The sequence below is a fragment of the Ornithorhynchus anatinus genome, chromosome 13 (assembly GCF_004115215.2).
Source record: "Ornithorhynchus anatinus isolate Pmale09 chromosome 13, mOrnAna1.pri.v4, whole genome shotgun sequence".
NCBI lineage: Eukaryota > Metazoa > Chordata > Mammalia > Monotremata > Ornithorhynchidae > Ornithorhynchus > Ornithorhynchus anatinus.
Genome location: NC_041740.1, coordinates 3,096,006 through 3,114,925, shown reverse-complemented (window position 1 = coordinate 3,114,925; position 18,920 = coordinate 3,096,006). Strand labels below are relative to the sequence as shown.

Below are 18,920 nucleotides of genomic sequence, written 5' to 3'. Positions count from 1 at the left end.
GTCTTGTAATTAAGCACTTGCCCACCTGGCCCGATAGCTTAATATCTGCACAGCATCTTTGGAAGCCGTATCCCTGATCCCTCCCGCCCAACATGAGACCACCCGGATTTTGAGGCCTAGCATGAGTGGGTAAACGGCTACCACAGAGGCAGAGAGCAGCCCTAAACATTCCCCCCATCATTTTTAAGGCAGAGACCAGCTTTTAGACGTTCACAGCAGCGGCTTTTGGGAAGGGAAGCATCCACGTGGCTACTTTATTGATAAACGGGAGACTGTATCAAATATTGTTTCATGCTTTACATTCATTTCCTTCGGCAGTTTTTTCCCCCAGGCAAGTCTGAGGCAAAGGGGAGGAGGGCTAGCGTTACTCGCCTTCACTTTACAGACCAGAATTTTAATCCAGAGAATCTTGAGATTCCCCAAGTGAACCTGGAAAAATCAAGGACAAAAACGCTCCTCTTTTCACAACACCTGGGGCCATCTCTCTCTCTGACAAGCAACTATAGAAAATGGAGGGCGGCGACGACAGGCCGCGGTCTGCGAATGATCACGCCAAACACGAGTCCGTGTTGATGTAGTTTTTATTCATGACAACTATCTTCAGCTACAACAGGCACGCCCTCTCAACACCGCTTTACTTCAAAACCTCCCAGTCCCAGGCACCCCCAGAAGATCCCATTTGGCCAGATAGGCTCCCCCTCTCACCGGCTGGGGACAGATACATCTCGGAGAGGTCACGGTACCCAATTTGCTTTCTCCAGAGATGAACAGGATAGGGGCCAAACCTCCAAATCAATACTCTCATGTGGGTCCAGGGATGAGCCCAACTTAGACTTTGAGAAGACGAAGACCAAGAGCCCTCAGATATCATCTGGCCTTTTCCCACACAGAGGATGCTGTAGTTCTTCCATCCTAGGCCAAAATCCTACCTGCCTCATGAGTCTAATGTTACTTTCACATGGAGTCAGGCCCAAAATTCCCTGGATGGTTTGTTGTTTGGGTTTTTTTCCTATTTAGAGATACCATAAGTGGGAAATTGTCTTCATGGGACTGGGCCTCTCAGACAGCAATGAGATCTACACCCCAAATGACAAAGAGGCAGGTTATACACTTTTGGGGTTCTGTTTTATTATTCTGGGGTTTTAAGACAAGAGCATGTGCAAATCTCTGGGCATTAATCTAACCTGTTTGGAAGTGCGTGCGGGGCGGTTGAGGGGAAGGGGGGTGTTTGATAGTTTAACCCCCTAGCCCCACAGCAAAAGCTGAAATCCAACTGTCTGTGAGGAGCTGAAGAAACCATGTTCTTTTGTGATAAATTGAGGGAAAATGCGATTTACCAAGGGCAAGAAAACATTGGATCACCCCGAACGAAGGGCTGTTTGGGTACCGCTTGAGAATCGGAAAGTGCATTGAACCTTTGGTAAAGGTAAAGTGAAACACACTGCTTCACTTCCCTTCCCAAGTCGAGTGAAATGCAAACCGAGCGAGCAACCAGCAGCGGCAAGGGAAAGAAAATCTGGATTTTTAAATCAGCTCAGTAAAGGGGTTCTAAGGCAGACTAACGAGGAAAATGATTTTGTTGGCTCTTTGTGACCTCGGGGTTTTAGCTAGACAGTGTCCTCTCTAGGGGTGTCCTGTCCTGGCTTGAGGCCTTCGCCTCTTGGTTCATGTGGCTGGAAGTGTTTTTCTTCTCCAGCACTGGATAAAGTACCTCCCCAAGCCTCATGCCTTCTGACCAAACATATGTAAGGACATCAGCCACGGAGGAGAAACATCATCACGACCGACAGGAATGATCCGGTACCGTGGAGCCACAGGCCACCGCAAAGGGCGGTCGGAGAAATGGCGATCGTTCAAGTGACACCGGCACGGCTGCCGTATCGGAGGTATGAAACACAAGCTACCTCCTTGCGAGGGGACCTTTGGGGTAGGGTGTGGAAGCCGGTTCTCCCCTCAAGGGGAGTTTTTTGTTACTGGGAGGATGTGATTTGGCTAGAATGGGATTTCAGAGTTCTCTGAGGCGTCTTCTGAAATGGTGCCTTGCCAGGCTCCAGGAGGTCTCCGCCGAGCGTGTGGAATGACCTTCCTCTGCGACTGCAGTGTCGTTCCTAGTCAGGTCGGGGCTTTCTTTTCCATGAGGACTCTGGTGCATCCTGAGAGCGATCTTTGGGATGAACGGGTCTTTGTCACTGAGGCCCACGCCGGCCCACCGTCCCGGGGCGGTTCTTCCAAAGCTGTGCCCGTCAGCTCCCTGTGCCCCTCTGGAGGGCCTCGAGGTGCCCTCCCCAGGGTGGAGTGGCCAGCTGGGTCATGATATCCTTCTTGGTGGTCCTGTCGGCGGGGTTCCTGGCCCTAGGGAAACAAAGGGGCGACGTCAGTTCCGGAACCTATATCTCACCCCCCACAGACAAATATCTGTAATTTATTATATCTACTATTTATTATATCTGTAACCGATTAAAGCTACAATTCATATTAATGTCTTTCTCCCCTTCTAGACTAAGTTCAAGGTGGGCAGGGAATGTGTCTCTTATATTGTTATACTGTACTCTCCCAAGTGCTTAGTATAGCGCTCTGAACATAGTAAGCACTCAATAAATACGACTGATTGACTGACTGACCCCCACCCCAGCCTTACATTGCGGTCCCTGAACCTGTTGCCTCTCCACACTAGAATCAACCCAAGACATAGGACCCAAAAGATACGTGACTTAAACCTCTTTACCTTTAGGTCACGGTCTGGGATGAGCAAAGTTTTGATGGGAGACCTGTACTGATTCAGGTTATGTTTTTGTCGTTGATGTTGCTTTTTATGGTATTTGTTAAATGCTTCCCACGTGCCAGGCACCGTGCTAAGCACTGGAGTACATACAAGCTCATCGGGTCGGACACGGTCCACATCCCACATGGGGCTCACGATAGAAGGGATAAGTATTCAGAAGTAGAAGGGAGAAGCATTCAATCCCCATTTTACAGATGAGGCAACTGAGGCAGGCAACTGGCAGAGCCGTGACTAGAACTTAGGTCCTCTGATGCCCAGGCCTGTGCTCTTTCCACTGGGTCATGCCGCTTCTCAATCTTGGGGCAAAGATTCTCAGGGACCCACCCAATTACTGCTGAAGCTGGCAAAATATAATCTTAATCTCTCTCTCTCTCTCTCTCTCTCTCTCTCTTCCTGCCCCAGCCATTTGGCAACGAGTGAGGCCAGAGTAGTGTTGTTAATAATACTGAAAGAGAAAGGAACTGGCAGCTTCCCGTCAAAAGCAAAATGCAGCCTCAGGGAAGGAGGCGCGGACTAGGAGAGGGGGGGCTGAACTCAGTCCTGGAGCAAAGTGGTCGAGCCTCGAGGGTCAGGGGACCCAGTGAGCCCCCCTCGAGCTTCCCCGCCTGAGAATTAGAAACGATTCCTCCCGCAAGGCGCTCGGGGGTGCGTGGGGTTCACTCCCGGGGAGCCTCCGGGACCCGCTCAAGGTAGATAATAATTATAATGTTGGTATTTGTTAAGCGCTTACTATGTGCAGAGCACTGTTCTAAGAGCTGGGGTAGATACAGGGTAATCAGGTTATCCCACGTGAGGCTCACAGTTAATCCCCATTTTACAGCTGAGGGAACTGAGGCACAGAGAAGTGAAGTGACTCGCCCACAGTCACACAGCTGACAAGTGGCAGAGCCGGGAGTCGAACTCATGACCTCTGACTCCGAAGCCCAGGCTCTTTCCACTGAGCCACGCTGAGTGGCATTGTTCTTCTGAGTCTGGGAGGGAGCTCTCCCGAGGATGCAGACTCCAGCCTCCCTCGGGAAGAGAAGAACCTGCAATTCCCGGCGCGGATCCAAGTGGCTGGGCTGCCGGGCCAACTGACGCCCGCTGATTCCGCCTGCTTCAGCTGGAGCTGGGCTCCGGGGCCCATGCGGAGGAACTTCACCGGGTCCCCTTGGACCCGCCAGTGCCCGCAGACCACGGGGCCAGAGGGCCTAGAGCTGAGACTCCGTCCCCCGGGAGGCCCGAGGAACGGGACCTCTTCCCCCTGGATCCTAAAGTTTTCAGGAAGCTCCTGTTCCCGGGGGGAGGCGGGGAAGAGGGGGGAGGGTCTCCCCTGCTCTTGAGGTCATAACCCAGCGAGGGACCCAAGCGCCCCACACATCCCTGGCTCAGTGGAGTCAGAGATCGTGGGTGCTAAACCCGGCTCCGCCACGCGTCTGCTTTGTGACCTTGGGCAAATCAATTCACTTCTCTGTACCTCGGTTCCCTCATCTGTCAAATGGGGATTGGGACTGTGAGCCCCGGAGGGGTCTGGGTCCAACCTGCCCTGCTCGTATCCACCCCAACGCTTAGTACGGTGCCTGGCACATAGTAAGCGCTTAACAAATACCACCATTATCATTATTATTTGCTTGTACCCACCCCAGGGCTTGGTAGACTGCCCAAGCGCTTAACAAATACCATCATTATTATTTGCTTGTACCCACCTCAGCGCTTAGTAGAGTGCCCGGCACATAGTAAACCCTTAACAAATACCATCATCATCATCATTATTATTTGCTCATACCCTCCCCAGCGCTTAGTAGAGTGCCTAGTAAGCGCTTAACAAATACCATCATCACCATCATCGTCATCAGTGGCAAGGTTGGGGAAGTTAGGGCGGCCTACCGGACGAAGCCCCCCCCGGCCCCCGCCAAACCGGGGGCCGTCACAGGGCCCGGCCCTGAGGGGCGCCTGGCGTCTCGGCCGCGTGGACCCGCTGGTGGGCGGTGAGGTTGACCTTCTGCGCGAAGCTCTTCCCGCACTCGGCGCAGCTGAAGGGGCCCTGCCCGCCGTGGGTCCGCTGGTGGATCTTCAGGGAGCCCTTCTGGCTGAAGCTCTTGCCGCACTGCGGGCACGAGAAGGGGCGCTCGCCCGTGTGGGTGCGTCGGTGGGTGGCCAGCCCGCTCTGGCAGCTGAAGCTCTTCCCGCACTCGGCGCAGGCGAAGGGGCTCTCGCCGCGGTGGGCCCGCTCGTGCCGGGCCAGGAAGGCGTGCTGGCTGTAGCCCTTCCCGCACTCGCCGCACCGGAAGGGCCGCTCGCCCGTGTGGGTCCGCCGGTGGGCGGCCAGGGCCTGCTTCTCCTTGAAGGCCTTGCCGCAGTCGGGGCAGCCGTGGGGCCGCTCGGCCGCGTGGGTCCGCCGGTGGTTGAGGAGGAAGCGGGGCTCCCGGAAGCGCTTGCCGCAGTCGGGGCACTGGTGCGGCTTCTCGCCCGTGTGGATGCGCTGGTGCGTCAGCAGGTTCTGCTTCAGGCTGAAGCGCTTGTTACACTGGGCGCACTGGTAGGGCCGCTCGCCCGTGTGGATGCGCTGGTGGATGATGAGGTTGTGCTTCAGGCTGAAGCTCTTGCCGCACTCGGGGCAGATGAAGCCGCGCTCGCCCGTGTGGTTCTTCTGGTGCCGCGTCAGGCTGGGCTGCTGGCTGAAGCTTTTGCCGCAGAGGATGCAGAGGAACGCCTTCTCCTCCGCCTGGTGATGGATGACCAGGCTGGTCTCGTCCCCGAGGCCCTCGTCCCCGTCCGGGCCTCCCGGAGAGGCGTCCGGCTCCTCCGCCGGCCCGCTCATCGAGTCGCCGGCCCCTGGGGAGACGGACAAGGGTCGAGGGTCAAGGGGCGGCTCCCGGGCCCGGGCTCCACGCCCACCCTGCCCCCCCATGCCGGGCTGGGTCCCCGAGTCCCGTCCCCGCCTGTCCCGGCGCCGTCCGGGCTCTGAAGCCGTGTGGTCTAGTGGATAGGGCCCGGCCGTCAGAAGGAACCGAGTTCTAATCCCCGCTCCGCCCCGCGTCGGCTCGGTGACCTCGGGCAAGGCGCGTCGCTTCTCTGGTGAAGCGGAGAGGCGGCGCGGCTCAGTGGAAAGGGCACGGGCTTGGGAGGCAGAGGCCGTGGGTTCTAATCCCCCTCCGCCGCCTGTCAGCTGTGTGACTTTGGGGAAATCACTTAACTTTTCCTTGTCTCAGTTACCTCATCTGGAAAACGGGGATGAAGACTGTGGGCCTCACATGGGACAACCTGATTCCCCTGTATCTACCCCAGCGCTTAGAACAGTGCTCGGCACATAGTAAGGGCTTAACAAATACCAACATTATTATTGTTATTATCATCATCTGGTCCTCGGTTACCTCATCCGTAAAATGGGGGTGAAGACTGTGAGCCCCTTATGGAACATCGAATGGGTCCATCACGAGTCCCTGGTATCTACCCCAGCGCTTAGTAGAGAACCTTAGGAAGTGCTTAACGAATACCATTTAAAAAAGAAACAAACTGTAACCTCACCGTGGGCTGGGAACCTGTTTGTTTTATGGTACTCGTTACATGCTTCCTATGTGCCAGGCACTGCTTTAAGTACAAGCTAATCAGGTCGGACCCAGTCCTTGACCCACCTGGAGTTCACAGTCTTAAGCCCCACTTTACAGATGAAGGAACTGAGGGACGGAGAAGTGAAGTGACTTAACCAAGGTCTCGCAGCAGATAGCTGACAGCTGGGACTATAACCCAGGTTTTTCTGACTCCCCAGAAAAACCATCCACTAGGGTCACACTGCCAAGTGTTATACCCAAGCGCTTCGTACAGTGCTCTGCACACGGTAAGTGCTCAGTAAATACCACTGATTTATTTCCTTGCTCATAGTAATTCTTATTCATGCAGATTAACGTGCGTCTCCCCCTCTAGACTGTAAGATCATCGTGGGCAGGGAATGTGTCTGTTTATTGTTATTCTGTACTCTCCCAAGCACTTAATTTGGTTCTCTGTACACAGTAGGTGCTCAATAAATACAACTGAACGAATAAACTCGTTGGGATGAGGGGACCTATCTGCAAATTCTGTTGTGCTGTACTCTCCCGGGAGATTAGTACAGTGTCCTGCCCTTAATAAGTGCTCAAAAAATACCGCTGGCTGACGGATGGGCCTCTCTGGAGCACCAGTTGGATACTGGTTGGGCACCGCCTGCCGACCCTTGAGTCAGCCCTGTTTTCCGAGTCACGAGGGTCATGTGGCGTTAGCCCCGTGGCTCTGACTCTGATGCAATAGTTTGGGCACCGGGGCACTCAACTTCGGCTCTTTTCCTCCTCTTCCACTCCGTCCCCCTCCCCGACTAAAGACAATGAGCCAGTTGAGAGGAGTAACTAACAAAGCACCTGAAGCTTGGAGGAAATAATTAACACGCCTGCTGGGGCACTATGCCATTTCCACCACAAATGGGAGGAAAAACAGCAGCTAAAGCTAAATGCTCATCCACCACCTCCCCGCTGTCCTCCCTGAACCCCAGATGCAGGCCTGAATTACCGCTCCCTCCCCTCTGATTGCCATGTGGGACAGGGTCTGTGTCCAACCCGATTTGCTTGTATCTACCCCGGAACTCAGTACAGTGCCTGGTACATCGTGTGCCTGACACAAATGCGGTAATTATTATTATTATTACTCTCCTGTCATCACCCTGGAGCGAAGGAGGGGAAGGGAAGAGGGAAGCAGCGTGTCCTAGTGGGTAGAACACGGGAGTCGGAAGGACCTGGTCTGCTGGGTGACCTTGGACAAGTCACTTCACTTCTCAGTTCCCTCCTCTGTAAAATGGGGGTTAAGACTGTGTGCCCTGTGTGGGACATGGACCGCGTCCATCTTGATCTGTCTGTATCCGTCCCGGAGCTCAGTACCGTGCCCGGCACATAGTAAGCGCTCAACACATACCATAAAAAATGATCGTAATCAAAAAAGGAGATGGAGGCAAGCCTGGCGACGTGGGGCTGCTCTTCAGTCATTCATTCGGTGTACTAGACTAGACGCTAGTAAGTGTACTAGACGCTTAAGTCCACTTTTCACCGCCCACAGGTCCTCTGGGTCACCCAGGTGGGCAGGAAATCCCCTCAAAGACCCCCCTTTCCCACCTCAATATCAGGCAGCAAAAAGCAGGGCCTCCCACCCACCCATCCTGGTTCAGAACCTGAGCCTCGAAGCAGCCGGCCCCCCCCCCCGCCAATAATACCTATGATATTTGTTAGGCGCTTACTATGTGCTGGGCACTGTAGTAAGCGCTGCGGTGAAAACGAGCAAGTCACAGGGACCCAGCCCCGTCCCCCGTGGGGCTCCCGGTCTCCATCCCCATTTTCCAGATGAGGTCACCGGGGCCCAGAGAAGTGGAGTGACTTGCCCAAGGTCACACCGCAGACAAGGGGCGGGGGCGGAATTAGAACCCACGACCTTCCGACTCCCAGCATGCTGCTTCTCCCCCCCCTTTCGGTTCTTCGATCCGACGCCCCCCGAGGGGTCCCCCCGCTCCTTTATCCGGCGCGCCGGCCGGTAAATACGACCCTCCTTCCCGCGGCGGCACTTCGTTCAATACGGTAACGCGCCCCGGAAAATACGGTAGCGCCCCACCCGGCCCCGCCGCGGGACCCTCCGTAACTACGGTAACCCGCCCCCGAGGAGCGGGGCGGCCTGCGGTAAATACGGTAGCGTCCCACCCGGCCCCGCCGCGGGACCCTCGGTAACTACGGTAACCCCCCCGAGGAGAGCGGGGCGGCCCTCGGCAAATACGGTAGCGTCCCACCCGGCCCCGACCCTCCGTAACTACGGTAACCCGCCCCCGAGGAGCGGGGCGGCCCGCCGTAAATACGGTAGCGTCCCACCCGGGCCCCTCGGTAACTACGGTAAACCCACCCGCGAAGAGCGGGGCGACCCTCGGTCAATACGGTAACCCGCCCCCGAGGAGAGGCCCGCGGTAAATACGGTGGCGTCCCACCCGACCCCGCCGCCGACCCTCCGTAACTACGGTAACCCGCCCCCACAGAGCGGGGCGGCCCCCCATAAATACGGTAGCGTGCCCCCCCCCCCGCCCCTCCGTAACTACGGTAACCCGCCCGCGGAAAATACGGTAGCGTTCCCTCCCCCCCCGCGCCCCCCTGTAACTACGGTAACCCACCCGCGAAGAGCGGGCCCGCGGTAAATACGGTAGCGTCCCACCCGGCCCCGCCGCGGGCCCCTCGGTAACTACGGTAACGGCCCCTAGCTGGCTCCGGCCCGCCAACTTGCCCGGTGCCCCGCGTCCTTCCGCGTCCTCCCGCCGCTGCTCCTCCTCCTCTTTTTCTTCCTCCTCCTCCTCCTCCTCCTCCCCAGCACAGCAGCCCCGTGAGGCCGGGAGGTCTAACGTGCCACAGCCTCCGGTCGGAGGAAGGAAGCGCTATAAACGGGGGGCAGGGCGGAGGCTGGGGCCACGTGATGTGGGGCCTTGCCCCCCCCCGGGCACCCGGGATTGGGCGCCCATAAAAGTCATCGGGGTACTGGGTAGGCGCTCACGAGGTGCCGGGCATCGTACTAAGCGGTTGGGGTGCAGACAAGCGAGGCGGGGTTGGACCAGTCCCTGTCCTCCCCCACGTGGGGCTGGCCGTCCCCATCCCCATTTTGCAGATGAGGTGACTGAGGCCCAGGGAAGCCAAGTAATAATAATAATAATGTTGGTATTTGTTAAGCGCTTACTATGTGCCGAGCACTGTTCTAAGCGCTGGGGTAGACACAGGGGACTCGGGTTGTCCCACGGGGGGGCTCACCGTCTTCATCCCCGTTTTACAGATGAGGTCACTGAGGCCCAGAGAAGTGAAGTGACTTGCCCACAGTCACACAGCTGACAAGTGGCGGAGCTGGGATTCGAACTCATGACCTCTGTGACTCCCAAGCCCGTGCTCTTCCCACTGAGCCACGCTGCTTCCGTGACCTGGCCGAGGCCACGCGGTGGACAAGTAATAATAATCATCCTATTGTTCGTATTTAAGCGCTTACTATGTGCAGAGCACTGTTCTAAGCGCCGGGGGAGATCCAGGGTCATCAGGTTGTCCCACGTGGGGCTCCCGGTCTTCAGCCCCATTTTACAGATGAGGTAACAGGCACAGGGAAGTTGAGTGACTCGCCCACAGTCACACAGCTGACAAGTGGCAGAAATCGTAATAATGTTGGTATTTGTTAAGCGCTTACTATGTGCCGAGCACTGTTCTAAGCGCCGCGGGAGATCCAGGGTCATCAGGTTGTCCCACGTGAGGCTCACGGTCTTCACCCTCATTTTACAGATGAGGGAACTGAGGCACCGAGAAGTGAAGTGACTCGCCCACAGTCACACAGCTGAGAAGTGGCAGGGCTTGGGATTCGAACCCATGTTCTGATTCCCCAGCCCGCGCTCTTTCCACTGTGCCACGCTGCTTCTCCAAAGTAATAACTGTGGTACCCATTAAGCGCTTACTACGGGCCGAGCAGTGTTCTAAGCGCTGGGGTAGATACAAGTTAATCGGGTTGGACACGGTCCCTGTCCCACTCGGGGCGCAACCTCTAAACCCCATTTTTTTTACAGATGAGGTAACCGAGGCACGGAATATCAATAATAATGGTGGTATCTGTTAAGCGCTTACTATGTGCAAAGCACTGTTCTACGCGCTGGGGGGGATACGAGATGAGCAGTTTGTCCCACGTGGGGCTCCCAGTCTTCATCCCCATTTTCCAGATGAGGTCACTGAGGCCCAGAGAAGTGAAGTGACTTGCCCCAGGTCACACGGCTGGCAAGTGGCGGAGTGAGCATTAGAACCCGTGACCTGTGACTCCCAGGTCCGGGCTCTTTCCACTGAGCCACGCTGCTTCTTTAAGTTATAGAAGTTGAGTGACTTGCCCAAGGTCTCACGGCAGACATGTGGCGGAGTGGGGATTGGAACCCAGGTCCTTCCAACTCCCAAGCCCGGCCTCTATCCGGGCTTCTCTATCAGAGAAGCTGCACGGCGTAGTGGCTAGAGCACGGGCCGAGGAGTCAGTAGGTCATGGGTTCTAATCTCGCCTCCGCCACCTGTCTGCCGTGTAACCTTGGCCAAGTCACTTCACTTCTCTGGGCCTCAGTTCCCTCCTCTGTAAAATGGGGATTAACTGTGAGCCTCACGTGGGACAACCCGATGACCCTGTATCTACCCCAGCGCTTAGAACAGTGCTCTGCACATAGTAAGCGCTTAACAAATACCAACATTATTATTACTATTCTCTGGGCCTCGGTGACCTCATCTGGAAAATGGGGATTGAGATTGCGAGCCCCACCTGGGACAGGGACTGTGTCCGACCCGATTTGCTTATATCCACCCCAGAGCTTAGTACAGTGCCCGGCACGGAGTTAAGCGCTTAACAAATACCATAATTATCATTATTATTATTATCCATTAAGCCACGTTACCTTATCCTCAAGGATCTTAGAGTCTAGAGGAGGCGGTTCCACAACGGCTAAGTAAGCGCTCAGCAGGTCCTCTTCTCCAAGGCCCTTGGAGCTGCTGCCTTTAACGTTCGGGTGGGTTTAAGGACTTGGGGAGGGGGACGGGACGGGACGGGACGGAGCATTCGGAACAATAAACAACCCCCCTTTCCAGTTTCAGTAGGAGGACTGGCTCCAGTTGAAAGAGTTGGGACCCACCAGAATAACAGGTCATACCAGTTCCCCCGGGGCTCCGGCGGAGCAGAGAAAATCAAGCTGACGGAGCCTTTCCAGAGGTGGAAAACGATTTCGATCAAATTTACACAACAAATAGGCAAAGAAACGGGGGGGGGGGGGGCGGGGGGGGGCTCGGCATAAGACTTGGGATGAAATAAGACTGGGTTGAAAACCTGGCTTGGTGGTACTAAGCGAAAGCCACGTCGATATTGAACTCAAAATCGACCCGTTCGGGGCCCATTCTGCAGGTTCAGCAGGCAGGATATGGTTTTTAACGCTGCCCTTTTCGAGCCAGATTCAGACACTGTCATTTCAGTTCCTTCCGCGGGTCCCCTAAACTTAACGAAACCAGTTAATGCTGAGGACGACTCCGAAGGCATCGCGGGCCAAACGTCGGGCCTCCGTGGCTAAGCAACTCACTGCTACCTAAAACTCTGCGGTCTCCGCGAGGCCCCAGGTCCCCGAGAGAATCACTCAGAGGACTCTCCCAGAACCAAGGATCCTAAAAAGCCGTTCCCGGGAAGACCGAGAATAGCGGCGTCTGCTTGTGGAAGGTTTCCTTTAGTGTCCGACGCTGCCTGGTCCCCCCCAAAATCTCCCTTTCTCAACGAGCGGAGATATCCATCTTCGCTCAACCGCACGGGGGGGAGTGGGTGAGAGGAAATTCCCCAAGAGCTCGGAAAAACTCAGTGCAGCAAAACCCAGCAATTACCATGACCACAGGGTGTTGTGCTGGGCTCCTCTGCACAGCTGCCGCTCCTCCGATCCTGTGTGCCGAACTGGTCTCTCTGTGCGTTTTTTATGGCGCTGGTCGCCATAGCAGCCAGCAAAGAGTGCCTCTCTCCGCTTAGTTACGGCGCCTCTCAACTTAAACCTACTTCGGGGAAGGCGGAGGGGCAGGGCTGCCTCGCTGCTGGGCCGCTGAAAAGTTCTTCTAGACTGTAAGCCCCTTGCGGGCAGGGAATACGTCTACCAGCTCTGTTATCTTAGATTCTCCCAGGCGCTTAGCACAGTGTCCTGCACCCATAAGCGCTCAACAAATGACTGACTGCTTTCCAAGAAGACAAGCTCCTTGTGGGAACAACAGTAGGATTTGGGTTTGGGGTGGCGGGTGAGGTTCCTTGGGTCATGAGCGGTAGAGGGGGGGAGCGTCTCATCCCCGTTGGGAAGAGGCGGCGCGGTCTAGTGGGAAGAGCTTGGGCCTGGGAGGCGGGGGACCTGGGTTCTAATCCCCGCTCTGCGTGCTGCGTGACTTCGGGCAAGTCGCTGCACTTCTCTGGGCCCGAGTCACCTCATCTGGAAAACGGGGATTCAATTCCTGTTCTCCTTCCTATTTGGATCGTGAGACTTGTGTGGCACAGGGACAGTGTCTGACCCGATTATCTTGTATCTTCCCGGCACTTAAAACTGTGTTTGACACATAGTAAGTTTTTACATAGTGCTTAATAAATGCTACCATTTAATTATTATTATTATTACAAGTTCATTGAGAACAGGGATCCTATATACCATATAATGTGGTGCAGAAAAAGTATAAAGAAACTACAAAAGTTTCCAGTAGGACTCTTGGGGTGCTCCCCATGGCGGTTTGGTGACTGTACCTCGATTTGCTCCCCTTATTCACCCCTCCCTCAGCCCCACAGCATTTATGTACGTATATTTAATTCACTGATTTATATTAATGTTGTCTTCGTTAATGGTATCTATCTCAGGCACTGTACTGAGCACTCGGGTGGATACAAATTGATCAGGTTGGACACGGTCCCTGTCCCACCTGGGACTCACGGTCCTCATCCCCATTTTACAGAGGAGGGAAGTGAGGCACCGAGAAGTGAAGTGACTTGCCCCAGGTCACGCGAGCAGACGAGCGACAGAGCTGGGATTAGAACCCAGGTCCTTCTGACTCCCAGGCCCGTGCTCTATCCACTAGGCCACACCGCTTCTAATGTCTATCTCCCCTCTAGACTGTAAGCTCACTGTGGGAGGGGAATATGTCTACCAACTCTGTTTTATTGTATTCTCCCAAGCACTTAGTGCAGTGCTCTGCACGCGGTACGCACTCAAACACATTAATAACATTAATAAAAATAAATGAATTATGAATTGATTGATTGATTGACTGCTGAGTCATGTAACTTCCTCCAGCCAGGCAAGGCGTTTTGTGAGGGCTGGCCAACTGACATTTTTTTTTGGAATGGTATTTGTTAAGCGCTTACTCTACGCCAGGGACTGGACTAAGCTCTGGACAGCTGTGATTTTGGGCACCGCCTGCCTTGGCTTGGGGTCACTCTGGGGGCCTTGAGACTAAGTCACCCCCAATCTGGGCAAGAAATAGTAATAATAATAACGTTGGCATTTGTTAAGCGCTTACTATGTGCAGAGCACTGTTCTAAGAGCTGGGGGAGGTACAGGGTCATCGGGTCGTCCCACGTGAGGCTCACGGTTAATCCCCATTTTACAGATGAGGGAACTGAGGTCCAGAGAAGTGAAGTGACTTGACCACAGTCACACAGCTGACGGGTGGTGGAGCCGGGATTCGAATCCATGGCCTCTGACTCCCAAGCCCGGCCTCTTTCCACTGAGCCACGCCAGGGTAGTTGCTGTACTGCTGGAAAATTCGTGGCGCAGTGGAAAGAGCATGGGCTTTGGAGTCAGGGCTCATGAGTTCGAATCCCAGCTCTGCCACTTGTCAGCTGTGTGACTGTTGGCAAGTCATTTAACTTCTCTGTGCCTCAGTTCCCTCATCTGTAAAATGGGGATTAAGACTGTGAGCCCCACGTGGGACAACCTGATTCCCCTGTGTCTACCCCAGCGCTTAGAACAGTGCTCTGCACATAGTAAGCGCTTAACAAATACCGACATAGTGGATTCTCCTTGCCCTACCTGCCTGCTGCAAGGAAAAGGGAGGGAAGAAACAGGCAAATGGCTTCTTTTCTGTTCTTTCACCCCAGGAAGGCTTTCCTTCTCACCCTAAACTAGGAAGGTTGCTCAGATTTCTGTTTCAAAAATAAGGGGCACCGCTTATTTTTATTTTAAGTCAAGCTTGGCCCACCCCTATTTAGTCAGTCACACGTTTTTATTGATTGAGGCTTACTGTGTGGCCGTCTCCCCCTCTAGACTGTAAGCTCCTTGTGGGCAGTGAATGTGTCCTCCCCCGACTACTGTAGTGTACTATACTCCCCCAAGTGCTCCTTAGTACAGTGCTCTTCATAAGTCAGTGTTCAATAAATACAATTGGCTGACTGCAGAGCGCTGTACTAAACACTTGGGAGAGTATAAAATTCAATAGTATTTATTGTGCGCTTACTATGTGCCGAGCACTGTACCAAGCGCTTGGAATGGACGATTCGGCAACAGATAGAGACCATCCCTGCCCATCGACGGGCTCACAGTCTATAACACCATAACAGACACATTCCCTGTCCACAAGGAGCTTACAGTCTAGAGGGGGAGACGGACACTGATCTAAATAAATGAATATACGGATTTGTACATCAGTGCTGTGGAACTGGGAGAGGGGACGAGTAAAGTTCAGAGAAGCAGCGTGGCTCAGTGGAAAGAGCCCGGGCTTGGGAGTCCGAGGTCATGGGTTCGCATCCCGGCTCGGCCACGTGTCAGCTGTGTGACGGTGGGCAAGTCACTTCACTTCTCTGGGCCTCAGTTCCCTCATCTGTCAAATGGGGATTAACTGTGAACCTCACGTGGGACAACCTGATGACCCTCTATCTACCTCAGCGCTTAGAACAGTGCTCTGCACATAGTAAGCGCTTAACAAATACCAACGTTATTATTATTATTAAAGGGAGCAAGTCAGGGGGACGCAGAAGGGAGTGGAAGAAAAGGAAGAGGGCTTAGTCAGGGAAGACCTCCTGGAGGAGATGTGCCTTCAATAAGACTTTGAAAAGGAGGAGAGTAAAGGGCTTAAACCCTCCACTACCGGACACTTCAGGAGAGGCCAGTCCCGCACGGAGGGGACCCCGACCCCGAAACAGTTCACCGTGAGCAGGGCAAATCCCCACTTATTGTTGTACTCTCCCAAGCGCCTAATACAGTGCTCTGCACAGTAAGCGCTTAATAAATACGAATACGATTGAACAGTCAGGCCGTGAGGATGCCGACCCCGAGCCCCTCCTCTGACTTACCGTCTCTCAGAGCTTGGAAATGGACGGAAAAGTTGGGGGGCCTTGGAGGAGCGATGTGGAAGGAGGGGGTGGTTATCTCCGCTGCTCCGGGGGTCTCGGTCCGGTGTGGGGGCTGACCGTTGTCCACTGAGCCAGAAGCCAGGATTCACATCTGCGAAAACGAGGTGACCCTCAGACACCCCCAGTGGCGCATGAGGCGCAGACTCAAGGCCAGGCCTCCCTGGTCCCCCTCCCCTGCACCCCACTTAACATCACCATCCCAAACAAACCTTCATGGGACCACCCGCCTTGGGGTTGTCAACTCTCCACCAGCCACAGCCCCCCCCCCCCCGTTTGTTTTCTTTAGCACGGGGAGGAGGGTCGCCTAGGGCAAGGAGGGTCGCGCAGTGAGAGACAGGGTGGCGCGGTGAGGGACAGGGAGAAGGAAGGGGCGCTTAGTGGGGGACGGTCCTGGGGTGGGAGGGGGGTCGCGCAGCAGGAGGAGGACCGTTGACCGTTAACGTTCCTCACGCTCCCCTCCCCAACCCAAAAAGTGGAATTTACCAAACTCCCAAAAGGGATTCTTCCCCCCCCCCCCCCCCCTTTTCCAAGAGGAAACTTCAACTGACCCGGCCTCCCATCCCCCCATCCCTCGGGATAAAGGGGATTAAAAAGAAACACAGCAACCCTCTCAGCAGACTAATAATAATAATAGTATTTGTTAAGCGGTCAACCCCCTGGGGGGGCTGGGGTAAGGACCGGCGCGCTGTGTGACCTTGGGAAAGTCACCGTCCCTCTCTGGGCCTCAGTTTCCTTTCCTTCAATCGTCCTTATTCATTCAGTGGTATTTATTGAGCGCTGCCTAGTGCAGAGCACTGTACTAAGCGCTTGGAATAGTGTGCCCTTGGTGTGTGCCAAGCCCCGCACAGCGTTTGCACCGCATGAAGCGCAGATTTGAGGGGGGAAAAGGAGGTGAGGGAGGAGAATCGGGGCTCGTCTTCCCGGGAAGAGCCGGGTTACAGATCAAGATTAGGAAGGGCTTGGCGGGGAAAAGCTGAATCCCCCACCTGATGCTGGGAAATGTAGTTCTGGGCTGGGAAATGAAGAAATAAATCCCCACCGGCGGCTGTCCCTCCCCGCACGGATCCCGTGGATGCAAAGCGGCCCCTCCCTGGGGTAAGTCAAGCCATGTCAGTGGTATTTACTGAGCGCCTACCGTGTGCGGAGCGCTCTACTAAGCGCCGGGGAGCTCTGTAACAGAGTTGGGAGGTCCGAGTTGACGTTCCCCCATTTGCATCCCTTCCCCAGGGCCCTCCCCCCCCCCAGACAAGGGACTCCTCGAGAAGGGAAACTGAGGCAGAGACTCACCGGGGTCGATCCGGATAGGAGAAGTGGGGGAAGCCCCCTCCCCCGAAGAGGGTCCGTCATCCTTCCGACGCGGGCGCCCAGGGGATGGGGACCGGTCGACGCCCCGAGGAAGGTCACCGATCCGGTGTCCTTCGGAGCGGTGACCACCCTGGGCCGCCTCTGGACCCCCAGATGGAGGCTAGCAGAGGTCAGGGCCCGGTGGCAGGGGTTTGCAGGGAGAGATCCGGCCCCTCCAAGGTGGGTTGGAAAGGCCAGGCCTGCGCCCGGTGCTTTGCCGCTTCCAGATCTGCAGGATTCATGCATCACTGCTGCACAGCTGCAGCCGGGCAGATGGGGAGGGAGAGAGGGACGCGGGGCCTGCCGGCCGCTGCCCGCCAGCTTGGTGCTTTTCCACTGGAAACCGACTTCTCCCGGCCCAAGGGATTGAGCGGAAGGGGCCAGGCCTGGATCCCTAGAGCCGTGGAAGTCAGAAGGATGGGTTCTAATCCCGGCCTGCTGCGTGACCTTGAGCAAGTCACTTCGTTTCTCCTGGCCCCAGTTCCCTCATCTGTAAAGTGGGGGGTTAAGACTCCGAGCCCCGTGCGGGGACACGGACTGTGTCCAACCTGATTAACTTGTGTCCATCCCGGCGCCGGGTACAGTGCCCGGTACGTAGTAAGCGCTGGACAAATCCCATAAAAAAGCTCCTCGGTCCCTCGGGGGGTCAAGGATTCTGGGCCAGAAAGTATCTGTGCTCTGGGGCTGCAGTGATTTATTGAAGGATCTTGGGCTTTTCCCCTCCTGGAGCCTCAGTTTCCCTCTTAGGAAGCCCAGGGGGGTTGGTTGGATCAGTGGGCACGGCACGCGCAGCTGTCCCCGGCCATCTTGGGAGTCGGAGGTCATGGGTTCTAATCCCGGCTCCGCCGCTTGTCAGCTGGCTGACTTTGGGCAGGTCACTTCACTTCTCTGGGCCTCAGTCACCTCATCTGTAAAATGGGCATTAAGACCGTGAGCCCCACGTGGGGCAGCCTGCTTACCTTGTATCCTCCCCAGCGCTTAGAACAGTGCTTTGCACGTAGTAAGCGCTCATCAGATGCCATCATCATTATTATTATTAGCTGAGCAACGGAAATAGCATTACCCCGTAGGCACGGGTTGGCACGGACATCAACTCCGCAGCTTGCCCCTTGTCCCTTTCCTTTCCTCTAAATCAGGGGAAGGTTTTTTTTAATGGTATTTGCTAAGCATTTATTATGTGTCAATAAATACCATTGATTGCTTAATTGACGGGTAATGACCCCGGAACCGGGGTGAGAAGCAGGGTGGTGTGACTCAGTGGAAAGAGCGCGGACCTGGGAGTCAGAGGACCTGGTTACTAATCCCGATCCCGCCACTGGTCTGCTGTGTGACCTTGGGCGAGTCACGTAACTTCTCTGTGCCCCATTTACAGCATCTGTAAAATGGGGGTGAATTCTTACACCCTACTTAATTAAGACCATGAGCCCCGTGTGGGACAGGGACTGTGTCCAACCCGATTAGCTTGTATCTACCCCAGCACTTGCAGGACACATAGTGTTGGACACAAAGTAAGTGCTTAACAGATACCATAATAAGAAAAAGTAAATGAAAAGAAAAATAATCGCCAGCCTAAGGAGAGCAGGGAGTCCGAATTGGGCAGGGAGAAGCCAGATGCAGGCCCTCCTGGGTTTAAGTGAGGAAGGGGCACCGAAGGTCACTCAGCCTTGTCTTTTTTCTACGCAGACACATCTCTTTTCTTCGGTTCAGGATCTTCTCCGGCCACCCGCCGCCCCTTGTTGCTCTGTAAGAGCGAAAAGCCCCAGATCTTGAGAAGCAGCATGGCCTAGTGGATAGAGCACGGGCCTGGGATTCAAAGAGACCTGGGTTCTAATCTTAGCTCTGCCACTTGTCTGCTGCGTGACCTTGGTCAAGTCATTTCACTTCTCTGTACCGCGGTTATCTCATCTGTAAAATGGGG

The 18,920-nt window shown here is 55.2% G+C and overlaps 1 protein-coding gene and 1 non-coding gene across 6 annotated transcripts; one reads left to right on the top strand and one right to left on the bottom strand.

Annotated features, from left to right (window-relative positions):
* Positions 1 to 563: 563 nt before the first annotated feature.
* Positions 564 to 17,255, bottom strand: LOC100089274 (zinc finger protein 239-like). Of its 5 annotated transcripts, none has more exons than XM_029077585.2 (4): positions 16,946 to 17,255; positions 15,599 to 15,749; positions 4,761 to 5,596; positions 564 to 2,352 (listed from the first exon to the last, which is right to left on the bottom strand). In XM_029077585.2, exons 3-4 carry the CDS (start codon positions 5,580 to 5,582, stop codon positions 2,113 to 2,115), a joined length of 1,062 nt encoding a protein of 353 aa, XP_028933418.1. In that variant the 5' UTR covers positions 5,583 to 5,596; positions 15,599 to 15,749; positions 16,946 to 17,255; the 3' UTR covers positions 564 to 2,112. The 5 variants fall into 5 exon arrangements, with proteins under 5 accessions (XP_028933418.1, XP_028933417.1, XP_028933415.1 ...); XM_029077584.2 differs by lacking the exon at positions 16,946 to 17,255 and adding an exon at positions 15,868 to 16,074; XM_029077582.2 differs by lacking the exons at positions 15,599 to 15,749; positions 16,946 to 17,255 and adding an exon at positions 12,169 to 12,289.
* MIR1344 (microRNA mir-1344) lies at positions 16,642 to 16,729 on the top strand. Its single transcript, NR_034684.1, has one exon. It is a non-coding gene; the product is annotated as a microRNA mir-1344 (primary transcript).
* Positions 17,256 to 18,920: the final 1,665 nt, after the last annotated feature.